Here is a 14,302-nt window from a genome sequence, read left to right on the forward strand (position 1 = left end):
AATCATCAACATATCATTATCATTATCGTCATCATCTTCATCATATTATTGTCGTCATCATGGAGTGCAGAGTCATCGTTGGATTTAATTTAGATCATCTGTATAATTATTCTCCTCATAGATCTTCTAAATAAGGTAAGAGGCCTTCTGGTCACTTTTTTAACCAATCCCTTTTGGTAAAAGTGCGTCAACAAGCTTGTAACTTCAAAGAATTTATATGATTATATTCTTTTAAGTTACTTGATTAATCCCCAATGTTTATATTTGATATATTTTTGTGACTTGTTAGCTCACCTTGATCTCATTTTTTTTTTTAATTATAAAACTTTTATGCCAGAGTAAATGGTTGTAGTTGTTTGATCAAGGTGTGCACATCAACCTGTCTATCTCAAACAGAGTAGACGGGGGTGAATAGGATGTGTTTCAGGTATTTGTAAAGATTAATTTCAAATGTATCAGGCACCGTGTTATTTTTTTCAGGTTCCCTCTTTATTTTCATGTGCCCTTTTTCATTTTCAGGTTTATTATATATATTTATTTATAAGATTTAATTTTAAATACATAATGAAATTCTTGTTGAACGCACTTTACCACAAGTTTTTAAAAATAATTAAAACTATGTTTTTTAAATTAATTTATTTGCTGCTTTGAGCGCAAATAAATAAACAATTATTTTTTCGATTTATATTTTATAATTATTAAATTACTCGGTATTTTTTAATTATTTTAAAAAATGCGCCCATCTAGGGATTTGCATTTTTTCGGTTTTATAGTTTCATGTAGGGTTTTTTTTTTTCTACATGAAATTTGTCGCCATCTTGTTTCGTCATTCGCGGGCGCGTGTGTGTTGTGTTTGCGTGTGTATTATTTTGTTGACATCGAAACATAAATATTGTTTTATATGACAATAAAAGTTATTAAATTTATAAATAAAATAACGATAAGTATTTGATAATATATTTAAACAAAATAAACATTAACAAAAATTATGAGAAAATCACCGTTTAGTACACCAAGGGGTGGTAATCGTGGAGGTATTAATTGGCAATCAAATGAACGACCTGGTAATAGAGGTTATCCTAATCAAACTGGTCATCCAAATTTTGCACCAATAAATTCACCAGTTATAAAATTAAATAATTCAATGAATGACGGTGATTTTATTGCATTTAATAATACAAATGAATCACCAAGTACACCACAAAGATCAAATTTTTATCGTGGAAGAGGACGTGGTAATCGATTTTTTAATAATCCTGGTTATCAAAATAGAGGTAATAATAGTTTTAATCCAAGAGGACATTATTCATCATATAATCAACGTGGTTGGAATAAAGTAAGTCAATTATTATAAACAATAATTAATATTTATTACATATAAAAATTGTTAATTTATTTAAATTTTATTATTTTAGAAATCAAATAATAATAGAGGTAAATCTAAGATGCAAATAAATAGAGAAACACCAGCATCAGAATTTTTTCATATACCATCATGTCTTGAAGATCCATGGAAAAATTTGATGGATAAAAATAATATTGATGTTGATGATAAATCTACAATTATTGATGCCAAAAATGATTCAATGGATTGTGAAATCAATACAATTGAAGTTGATGATAATAAATTAGGTAATGATATTGATAAATTAGACTCTAATTTATAATATCCTATTGGTTTTTTTTTTTTTTTTTATATTAATAATCACTGTGATGATGGGAAATGTGTACATAGATTCATAAAATATGTGCAATTTTAAATTCACCATAAAATCAAAAAGATAAAATTGTCATTTTACTGAGTAATTATTTATTTAAAATAATAAATTTGATAAAAATATGTCATGCCAACTATTTGGGTATCATAAATTATTACACGTTAGATAAAAAAATTAACAATAAATATTTCTAACCATCATTAGTTGAACAAAAAAAAAAAAAAAACAGCAATAAAAATTAATTAAGTATAATTAAATTTTTTTTATTTTAAATTTATTATTTTACATGAATTTGTGTTGTTTTTTTTTTTTTAAATACAATAGGTACATATGATATTTGGATATGATTATTAATAATATATTTTTTTTTTATTTTAAACATATATTTATTTAAATTACACATATGAGTAAAAAAAATAATGATTTATCATCTACTGAATTTATAAGAAATTTTTTTTTTTTTTTTTTTTTATTATATTTATTTCTCGATGATTGACATTCTAGATTTTTAAATTGACATTAAAGGTTTTTTTTTTTTAATGATAATCGTTTTGTCTCCAATGTCATGTGGTTTTTTTTTTTTTTTTTTTTATTTCTCGGAATTTAGTTATAATTCGATATATCAATGAATAACTTAAAATTAAATTTAACAAGATAAGGAAAAAAAAATAAATAGAATTTCTATTATTGTTAGTTAGAGATTAATAATAAATTGATATAATTACATTTCCATGAAACTGGAATTTAGTGGAAGCAAAGTTTGCTTGTAATGTCGAGTGAATATTTAAATAATTTATTGACTATCGAATCAATCAATAAAAAAAAAAACTCTTGATATTGTAAAGATTGACTCTGATTCTACTGAGATAATCTTTAATTAGATTTCAAATAAATTTTTCATTTATTTTTTATTATTAATATTTCCAGAGATGATGGTTTTATTTATTTTCTTTTCTTTTTTATTTTAACTTGGAAACAGATTTAATCTGAATTGTTCTATTGTGCCCATTCAACTTTAATTTAAATTTCTGTTTTTTTTTCTTTTCTTTTTTGTTGAATTTTAATTTATCTATTTTTAAGGCAAAATGTTTACTTTGATCTTGATAATAATTGGACTCTCGACTTTGGACCCACATGAAAAATGAAATAATTAATATTATATTTTCTATCAATTAAATTAAATTTTTTAAAATTAAAATATTATTTTTTTTACATAAAATACAAACTAGTATTTTTTTTTTTTTTAAATTTCTTTGGAATATAATTTAAAATTTTTAAAATATTACGTCCGTTTATACCACATGAAAATATTATTTATTTTTTTTTTTAATATTTATTAAAATTTTAAATTGATTAATTTATTAATTATATCACTACACACTGATATTTCAAAATATTATATTTGTTCCATTTATAAGTCCGTATTTAATCCGATTAATTAAAAATATTGATTTAATAAATATTTAATATTTTTTTTGTTTAAGTTATTAATTATAATTAGTGACGTGAATGAGACTCTAAATTCGTTAATTACATTTTATGAATATAAGAATTTGTGTTGATATTATTTATCAATTAATATTCAATTAAAATTTGATAAATATATATTTTTTTTCTACAATATATATTTTTCATCTTGGTTGCTTGGTCTCAAATATTTTTTAAAATCTATATATTATTAGGCAATAATGATAATTTTTTTTTTCTCTTTAAAATTACATTTCTTTTTTCTTATTATTTAAATATTAGCTTGAATTAATTTCGTTGTTTTTTAAATATAATTACAATCAATTTGTAGATAGCACAAAAAAATTATATAAATTTTTAAATAGTATAATTATTAACATTTCATATTGTTAAATTAGAAAAAAAAAAAAAAGTGTAAATTTACATTGAAGAAAAAAGAGGATTAATGATTGGATAATATAATATTATGCGAACGATTATTGTATATATAGGGAAGGTTTAAGGTTACACTATCGATTTACATTTTTTATTTTTTTTCTATTCGTTTGTAGTTGTTAATGTACATCGTAAATCGAGCATAGCATATATCTTGAATGACAACGACAATGACAAATAAAATAGAGTAGATGATTTTACTATTGTTCAAGGTAATAAAATACCTATACATCAACCACACTTGAATAAATTTATTTTCTTTTTTTTTTTCAATTCAATCTATAACACATTTATACACTTATATATATATATATATTTTATCTATATATTATTTTACATACTAAATATACACTTAAAATGATGATAAAAAAAAAAAAATAAAAATTCATCATATTTTACGAGCTTACAAATTCATCTACACTCCACTTTGTTTTTTGATATTATTATTTTTAAATTACCTTCATAAAAATATTTTAAAAATTTTTTTTCCTTTATTTTAATGACTCAATTTTTATTTATACGGTTCATTTTTTTATATACACATTTATAAGACATGTGTATAAAAAATACATCTCATCTTTTCCATTATTATTTTTTTAAAATAAATTTTCTTTCAATCGTAATACTTTTTCCCCTTTTTTTTTCTTTATGTCATTGTTAAATATGTAGGACAAAAAAATATGTATATTATTAGATTTTTTTAAAAAAAAGGGTATAGAGAAACACACGTTCGATGTCAAGAAAATATTTTTTTGACTCAATGGAAAATAGAGTCTATCATTCTCTCTTAATAATTACAAAAAGAAAAAAAAAATTTCACTCAAATTTAAGTTGTTAAACGAGGAGTTCTTTAAGGAAATCCTCGTCAAGCAAATTCTACAAATAATCATCGAGGCGATCTCTTTCATCTGGTGGACTTGGTTCACTAATACTCAATATTGGTAAACCAAAATGTTGACTATCATTATTTATTGTATCAGCACGTTTTGAATATTCACAACTACGTGAATGTCTACGTGCATTGTTGTTATCAATTGAACGATGATGTAATAAATGTTGTATTGGTGATACATGATGTTGTTGATGATGATGATGATGATGTTGTAGTGGTGGTATTGATGCTTGTGTTTGTGGTTGACGTGATGAAAAATCTGGCTCACATGAACGACGATGAAACCTTTAAAGAAATTATAATATATTATTTTTATTAAATTAAATTAATTTTTAAATGAATGAATGAATTTTTTTTTTAATGAAAATTTATATTATACCTTTCGTCAATGGAAGTTGGTTGTCTAATAGGACATCTTACATACTCATGACTACCACCAAATTTCCATCCAGGAAAACGTTTTGATATGAGTGGTATATTTTTATTTAAACTTGAACTACAATCTCTATATTTATTTAAAATAAAAATTACAATATTAATAAGAATTCTAAGCTTTAATAAATAATAATTTATACTACTTTAGCCGTTAAAATTTAGGGGGATGAAATTCTTTTTTTAAAACTAATTAGGATACTTTTAAATAATAGTCTAAGTTGATTTTAAATAAAAATAATTTAGTTATTTCTTATCAATGATTATCGAGATAAAATTAAATGCAAATTAATTGTTTTTCTTTTGTTTGTTTAAATCACCTTGATGTGCTTTGTTGAGGACAAACTTCAATCAATGATACATCAGCTTGATCTTTACTTTCAGTACTACTCTGTCTCTTTGACAATTCAATATCATCAAAGGACTCTTGTTCATCTCTGTTTGTTTGTAAAAATTCAATTTTATCAATGTTATCAGTACTCTCGTCTTGTAAACTTCTCATATGTTCATTATCTTGATTATTTGATGATGATGATGCTAATGGTAAATTGTCAGCACTACGAACTTTTCTACATAATCTTGATGTTGATCCATGACGACGTAAAAATTCCTATTAATTACATTTGCATTATTATTATTATTTTTATTCATTAACATTTAATTTTGCTCGAGGGAAAAATAGAATAAAAACAATAAAACAAATTTTATAAAAAAATAAACTTTTCATTTAATTGAGATGAAACTTTGAATAATTTTTTTTTTTATGGTTTTATTATTGTAATTAAAAAACAAAGTTTTAATGACGTTGACTCATTTGTGCCTTTTTTATCTTTTAGTTAATAATTTTATTTACATTGATTTTATTATTATTATTATTGTTTTTATTTTTTTCAAATTTACATTGGTTTACTTTGGTAATTGCAAATGCAGGCAAATCTCCAGGGTCTAGAGTGTTTATCGATCCACTCACATGTTCTAGATTTTACTGTTGTTAGGGTTAAATTTTAGTCAAGATGATTGCTCAGTGAATAATTATACTGAGATTATATTTTTTAACATTGATAAATTAACAAATTTAATTTTAATCTCTTTGTTTTTTTTTTTCTAATTTATTTTGAGTAAAGTTAAAAAATATAAATAATTCTTTGAGTAATTTTAACAGTGAAAATTTCTAATATTAACAAAATTGAAATTTAATTTGCATAATTATTTTTCTCTAACCTGTGATAAAAATCCAGCAACGTCAATTGCACTATTTATTCGTGGTCTTGATGATCTAGACCAAGCCATACTACCAGTTCCACCAGCAGCACCAACAACCCCACCATTAGCACTGTCTAATGAATCAACTCGATGACTTGACCAGTGAAGATGCTAAAAAATCAAAAAAACATATTTAAATTTAATCATAAAAAATTAATTTAAAAAATTTTACAATATACAAAAAAAAAAAAGAACATTATATATACTTGGTTGCAATTTATGATTAAAAATTATAAACCAAATTATTGCAAACGTGAAGTGAGTTTTAACAAGCGTGATATATTTTTTTTTTTTTTAAATTTATTTATTTATGAAAAAAAAAATTATTTTATTTTATTTTATTTTTTATTTATTATTGAATAAATCGTGCTGACCTTTGAGTGCATATAATGAATTTTACATTTAAAAAATGAATAAAAAAAAAAAAAATGAATATAGCGCAAAATAAAAAATTTGCTAATTCATTAATGATATGTAAAATAATTTATTTCATTCACAAAATTTAATTAATATATATGTAGTTAAAGTGAAAAATAATTATTCAAATGTGCGAATGAGTGTTGTTAGTGAGTCTCGAGCAAACACTTGGTGCATATATATACATGTATAATATATATATATATATATATACATTTATGTTGTGTGCTTGATTATACATACAGTATGTCGTTTCTAATAAGTCATAATATATATTTGTACTGTGTGTATTTGTGTGTACAAGTGATTTACGTACTCGTGAATGCATCAAATATATTTATCAATATTTCCTTTATAGTTTAAATAAATTCATTAAGATTTATTATATGACAAGTATAAATTATTACGTTCAAACTATTTAGTTCATTAATTTTTTTTTTTTTTTTTTTACTCATTAATATACAGTGCTATTTGTGCTGTATTAATAAATAATAAAATTAAAGAAAAAATAAGTTTTTTTTTTGTTTTATCATTTTGTTATGTTATTTTATAAATTTGTTTATAAAATGAATATAATAACTACGAAAAAAAATAACAAATTACATTATAAACAATTAAATATTGCGTGTTAATTTTTTTTTTTCAGTTTATTAATTATAACAATTAATTTACTTGTTGTTGTTGTTTTTTTTTCGTAGTTATTTTTACGTTAATTTTAGCATTATGTTGTGTTTTTTTAAAAAATTTTTTTTTCAAGTTTTGTGTTGTTTAAAAATATACATTAGTTTTTATTTATGGGATAATATTGTTTTTTATAATGTGTGCAATAAAAAATTGCTTGATAATTCAGCCATATTGACATCGAATACGTTTACATATTAGCATGATTAATATATTTTTTTTTTATATTGATTTTTGCTTTATTGCTTTTATTTATTTATTTATTTATTTTTTGTTAATTTAAATATTGTTATACCGATGGTCACGCGACGTCCACTCTGTGTAGTAGAGCAAATTGACAGCTGCATTCTCGAGGTTCACGGGGTCTTCTTTCATAGTTAAAGCACTGGTCAAATACACCACAGCTTCCACCACTGCACTGCATCACCATATCCGACAATGAAGACATTACCTTTGTTCATTTTTTTTTTTTTTTTTTCATTTTTATAATTAATTTATTTTATTTAATTTAAATTCTTTCATGTGATTATCGGTTTTTTTGAATTTTATTTTCATTGCAAGGGATTATTGATTGATTTATTTTAATAAAATTATTTGGGCTTTATTTATAAATAAATAAATGACTAAATGAATTGAGAAAATATAAAAAAAATATTTTTCATCAAGTAAAAATATATTTTTTCCTTTTTAATTTGAGCGACGTGGAATATCACTTTGAATATCGTTAAAAATTAATAGTGCACTTATATAATTATATAGATTTTGAAAAAAAGATAAAAATATTTAAAAAATCAATATAAAACTGAGTAATTTTATCGCGCTAAATTAAAATATATTATAATCTTTGTATTCGATTTAAAAATTTATGTCTATAGTATACTTATTCATTTTATTAGCTTCTTTTTACTATCCTGATTTCGGTTTGAATATATTTTTACTTCATTTTTTTTTTTATATAAGATGACAGATAAAGTCCTGACATAAAAAATAATAAAAAAAAAAAATGTTCACTAAACTTTTTTAAATTATTTAAAAAGTAATAATGATATTAAAAAAAAAGAGATTTATTTATGAAAATATAAAGTTTTTTTTTTATTTTAAAAAATTAAAGTTGCATATAAAATAATTTAAAAGAAAATTTAAATAATTTAAAAAAGAATAAAATAATGTAAGTTTTAAAAAATTATAAATAAAAAGACAGTTTTATAATTTATGCCCAGGAGGAAGTGAAATTAAAGTAAATTTTTTTTTCTATTTCTTTTTATTTTTTTTGTAAATGGATAAAAAAAAAAAATGGTTCACTCGGTAAATTTGAAATGCTCTATTTTTTTTTTAAATTTATCTGGTTTACTAGCCAACGAGAAAATGTCCAATTAAACCGTAACACAAAAGGATAGAGTTAATGCAATTGCAATTTCAGTCAAGTCTCTTAGATTACTTATCCTCATATTTCCTCCAACAACAATTTTTATATAATAAATTTAAAAAAAGAAAATATTAAAATTACTTTTATCATTTTATTTCTACATTATTTTTTTATCATTATAATCTTCAATATATATATTTTTTTTTTTTTTCATCAGTTAATTCTAAATCTCGTTACCATCAGTTTTTTAAATCAAAACTCATTTCACGTTCTCATAATTAAGTTTCAAACAAAATTAAGTGCAGTTTTTTTTTTTATTTGTTTAAAAGTACCAATGCCACAATTTAAAATTATATATATATCAATCTAAAATTCAAAATGAATCAATAATAATTTTTAAAACAAAATTAAATATAAAAAAAATTATAATATTATTTATAAATTTTATAAATAAATATTTTTTGAATTATGTATTTAAGTATTATTTAAATTGATTCAAATTGATTCTTTAGGCTATAATAAATAATTAATAGAGGCAATATTTTATTTATTTATATATATAAATAAATTGTGTGCAATAAAATTTTTAGTAATAAAATTATAGTAGACTTACTTGTGAACATGCATGTTGTGATGAGTGTTGAGTGCATGGTGCACTTGTTGTTGCACAAACTCCAGTACCAGGTACTTTTAATTGTTCTTTGTAGTCTGGTTGATAGGGTAGTAACATACGTATTTTACCCCATCTATTAAAGAATAATGCTATTGCACCAGCCCATACAATCAGTATCATCACAACAATACCAACTTCAACACCACGTACCTATACATCAAAAATTTATTATTTTTTAAATTAATTAATAATTAAATAATTATAAAAAATTTATTATACATAAATAAGTTTAATAAATAGACTTTATTGTTTAATTTTTTCTTTTGCAATTAGTCAGTTAAAAAGTCAATCTATTAGCGTAATAAATTTCTATAATTATTTAACATTATATAATAATCAAGCATGAGTAATAATAGTAAAAAAAAAAAAAAAACTTACTTGAATATAACCAGGTGGTTGTGGCATTGATGGTGGTAATGGTGGTGGTGGTATTGGTCCACCGGTAACCGCTGCATCCTGTTGTGGAGACGTTCTTGGTGGTTCTATAAGAAAAAAAAAATTTGATCCAATATTATAGTTTCAGTAAAATTCAGTATATAATTTTTAAAAATAATTTATATATTGATTTATTATTTACCCAATGTACGAAAAACTATTGGACGACTTCGGTATTTTTTTCCAGCTCTAACAGCAGTTATAACTAATTGATATTGCGTGTCAGCTTGTAGGTCATTAAGGGTTACTGCATCACTATTACCCGCGACCAACCGCACCATCCTGTAACTAACGATCGTCCCATTGTGATACGAATGACAATCTATCAATAGCTACAAACTTTATTAAAATTTTTAATATATATTTAAATTAATCATGCAAAGAAAAAAAAAAATAAAAAGTATTTTAATATATACAATACATGCATTGATAATAATAACTTTTTTTTTTTATTTATATAAAATATTTTTAATATGGTTTTTTTTTTTTTCTTTTGAAAAAATAATATTACTATTATTGTTTGATTGAAACATGAGATGTAAGGCATTATTATTGGCTTTCTTCATCAGGGTTAATTTAATTTTTTTTTTTTTTTTTTTTTTCTATTGATTGTATCGGTGTATTTGTGTGGTGTATATTTGTGAAAGGACAAGAGAGAACCTTGAAACTCGGTCGTCCGGAAATTGAAGTTACCATCATCATATCAAATTATATATGTAACTTAAAAATTTTAGAATTATTGAATTATTTAAAATGATAATTTAATATTTATTTTTTTGAAAAAATAAATAATTTAATTATCAACAGTGTAATTTTAAAATTAAATTTTTTTTTTTTTTCTAATTTATTTATAAAAAATTGCTCTTTTAGTAGTAAATTTATTATATTGTAATATTTAATTTATACAATTATTTTAAGAGCTTTTGTTTAAATTTTTTATAGCTTTTTTTTTATTATTATTTTTTTTTTTTTATTTATGATATTATATAAATTTTTAGTTTAACGATTTTGCAGTAATGAAGGCTAAGCTTTCTGGTCAATGATATGTTGTAACCGCGTATGTATATTATAACGTTTAAATATCACAGGGTTGTTCAAATCACCCCTTTTTTTTTTAGTACAAAACATTCACGTAATTTTTATATCTCAAGGACACTTTTCTATATATTATTTTACTTGTTTTTTTTTTTTTTTACCAATAAAAAAAACATTTTCTAGTTTTCTTATCTTCTTACATCAGCACCATTTCACTAGCTATATTTTTTTATTTTATTCTACATTTTTTATCTATGTTTTTTTTTTTTTTTTTTTATGAGAGGATTTTTATTGCTCACTGCACTCAATGACAGGAAATTATACTCCATCCTTGAAACGATAAATATATCCTACAAAAGTTTCAAAGGGTTTTTCTTTTCGAAAAAAAAAAATTACTTGTATTTTATTTTTAAAAAATTTTTTGCTATTTTATCTACATATAAAAGAAAACGTCGAAAATCATAAAGAAATTTTTCCATTTCTTTATTATGAATAAAGAGCTTATTTTTTAAATTATTTTTTTTTTTTGATTTTTATTTATTTTAATATTGAAAGAAATTGTTTGTATATTTATTGAATTTTTTTTTTTTTGATTTAATATTTTCTTTTTTATATAAATAAAAAATAGTTTTCATTTTTTTGTTGATTTAATCTTTTCGTTTATTAGCTCAACACCCGATAACACATATGTGCTGTACACTTGAAACTTCCTGTTTGTTTGTGTCACATCGATTTTTGTCAAAGCCATTTTACAGTTGTATTAAATTTACCTCAGGTTATCATTTTACTTTATATAGAATTGTGGTATTATTATTGATTTATTTATCTATTTTTTTTTTTTTTATAATCTGACAATTGCTTGTGTGAATTTTTGTATTAAAAATATTTAAATACAAAAATTGTGCTACATCTATAATAATGTGACTAAACAATTTTCAACTTTTTTTTTTTTAATTTCATTTTGACATAACACTGTGCAACATGTGTGATATTTTTAAATAAATTTTAAAAGTGCACGATATTTTTTTTTGTTCGAATATTTAATTTTTATTTAATGATTTTGATGTTTACTGATTTTTATATTTAAAAAAATTTCAAAAAAAAAAAAAATGCAAGTTATATACCTTTCACTAGTATTGTTCCTTTGTCGCAAAATAATTAAAATTATATTCAATAATTAATAAATTAACAGGACAAAAAAGCTTTTATTAAATTTTCATTTTTTTTTTTTAAATATATTTTTTAGTATTTATTATAAATAATAATATTAATACTTGAAATATAATTATTTAAATTTTATTTAATTGAATTTTATATATTTTTAAAATATTTTAAAAATTATTTAATATACCTTTTATCGTACGTCTCATTGTACTGTTCGATGTAAGTTAAGTTGTAGTATTCGGTGTATGTTTTATTGTCCTTATCAGAAAACAATTCGATGCTATCATTCCTATACACCGAAAACAACATGTCAATTCAATTAAATAATAACAAAAAATTAAAAAAATAATAGTTTTTTTTTTTTTTTTTCAATTATCAACTACTCTACTTTATTAATGTTTTTTTTTTTTTATATTTTAAAAATACCTGTCAATGAAATCAATGTTCCTTTTTTGCCGCACGTTAATCAAATATTATTCTACATTAAAATTATAATTATAATAATATATAAATAACTAGTGAGACACAAACATCAAAATACTCTCATCTAAATTATCCACAATGATATTTTTTATTCTAAATTATTTATTGTACTTTTTTATGATTGATTGTTTAATTTTATTTTTTTATTGTGATATCATGATTGTGTCTATCTATCGATTAATCAATTCTAAAAAAAAATAATAATATCACACACGTCTAATAAGCGCTTTGATATACCTGTCGATAAATGTATTTTTTTTTTTTTTTTTTTTTTGAATTTTCATTCAATTTCATTTATATAAATTTTGGTGGTTATTTATGTTATTGTTATGTGATTATGGATTATTAATGGATAGATGCAAATAAGTGTTAAGCATAATAAATATCACAAAATGAATTAATATAAATACATCAAATTTGATACAAAAAGAAAATATAGAAAAATTAGAGAAAAAATCTATGATAAATAATTATTTTAAATTATGATTTGAAGTAGATTTTTTAATAATATTGCAGCAATATTAACGCACCTTGCATCTGTTGGTTTATATGTGACATCGTATTTTTCTATCTGTTCGACTAAACTTGTGCTCCAAGAAACACGTACAGATGTTGGATTTAAAAACATAACTGTAACATTTTCTGGTACACCTGGTACACCTGTCATTGAGCCTGATTTAAATGAAAATAAAAAAAAATGAATGAATCACATGATAATGAAAAATTATTATGAATGTTCTTATAAAAAAATGAAAAAATGAAAAATGAAAAAATCAAAAATGAAAAAATAAGAATTATTTCCTTAGGAAGTTTCTTAAAAACATTTGCCATAAGTAAAATTTATTTTTGCGAGTTAAAAATAAATTAAGTCTTAATTAACAATTGCGAATTTATTTTTTTGGAAACATTATTTCCTTTTTTTTTCTTGAATGTTGATGTTCTTATGAAAAAATGAAAAATGAAAAAAATTTTATATGGAAAATTCTGAAAATATTAACAGGAACATAGGAGAGGCAAGGAGGTATTTTGTATTTTGTATTCTAAATTTTGAATTTAAAATTTCATTTTTCATTTTTTCATTTTTTATTTTTTCATTTTTTCATTTTTTCATCTTTTCATTTTTTCATCTTTTCATTTTTTCATTTTTCAGTTTTCATTTTTTCATTTTTTCATTTTTTCATTTGTCATTTTTTCATTTGTCATTTTTTCATTTTTCATTTTTTCATTTTTTCATCTTTTCATTTTTTCATTTTTTCATTTTTCATTTTTCAGTTTTCATTTTTTCATTTTTCAGTTTTCATTTCTTCATTTTTTCATTTTTCATTTTTTCATTTTTTAAAAAATTCTGGAAAATTCATTTTCTCAATTTAATTTTTAATTTAAAATTTCATATAGAAAAAATAGAGAATTTTAACAGGAACATTTTAACAGGAGTTATTTTGTATTGTGTATTTTAAATTTTAAGTTTAAAATTTTGTATTTTGTCTCTTAAATTTTAAATCTAAAATTTTATATAGAAAAAATAGAGTATATTGTCAGGCAAGGAGGTATTTTGTATTTTGTATTTTGAATTTTAAATCCAAAATTTTCTATAGAGAATATCAACAGGAACATAGGAGAGGCAAGGAGGTATTTTGTATTTTGTATTTTAAATTTTAAGTTTAAAATTTATATGGGAAATTTTTCATTTTTTTATTTTTCATTTTTTCATTTTTTATTTTTTCATTTTTTCATCTTTTCATTTTTCATTTTTCAGTTTTCAGTTTTTCATTTTTCAGTTTTCATTTTCTCATTTTTTCATTTTTTCATTTTTTCATTTTTCAGTTTTTCATTTTTCAGTT

At 21.4% G+C, this 14,302-nt stretch overlaps 1 protein-coding gene across 6 annotated transcripts in view; it reads right to left on the minus strand.

Annotated features, from left to right (window-relative positions):
* Positions 1 to 2,284: 2,284 nt before the first annotated feature.
* LOC122857143 overlaps positions 2,285 to 14,302 on the minus strand; it is a 28,695-nt gene continuing 16,677 nt past the window's right edge. For 2 of the 6 annotated variants that reach the window (XM_044159160.1, XM_044159157.1), the window contains exons 3-10: positions 12,992 to 13,133; positions 9,922 to 10,067; positions 9,723 to 9,826; positions 9,285 to 9,494; positions 6,166 to 6,318; positions 5,265 to 5,554; positions 4,892 to 5,017; positions 2,401 to 4,797 (exon numbers count right to left, since the gene is read on the minus strand). In XM_044159160.1, coding sequence (XP_044015095.1) covers positions 4,497 to 4,797; positions 4,892 to 5,017; positions 5,265 to 5,554; positions 6,166 to 6,318; positions 9,285 to 9,494; positions 9,723 to 9,826; positions 9,922 to 10,067; positions 12,992 to 13,133 — 1,472 coding nt within the window. In that variant the 3' untranslated portion in view covers positions 2,401 to 4,496. Of the gene's footprint in view, positions 4,798 to 4,891; positions 5,018 to 5,264; positions 5,555 to 6,165; positions 6,319 to 9,284; positions 9,495 to 9,722; positions 9,827 to 9,921; positions 10,068 to 12,165; positions 12,310 to 12,991; positions 13,134 to 14,302 lie in introns of those variants that run through there. The other 4 variants (XM_044159158.1, XM_044159161.1, XM_044159159.1 and 1 more) reach the window with 4 other exon arrangements.

This window comes from Aphidius gifuensis, linkage group LG5, assembly GCF_014905175.1.
Source record: "Aphidius gifuensis isolate YNYX2018 linkage group LG5, ASM1490517v1, whole genome shotgun sequence".
Classification (NCBI taxonomy): Eukaryota; Metazoa; Arthropoda; class Insecta; order Hymenoptera; family Braconidae; genus Aphidius; species Aphidius gifuensis.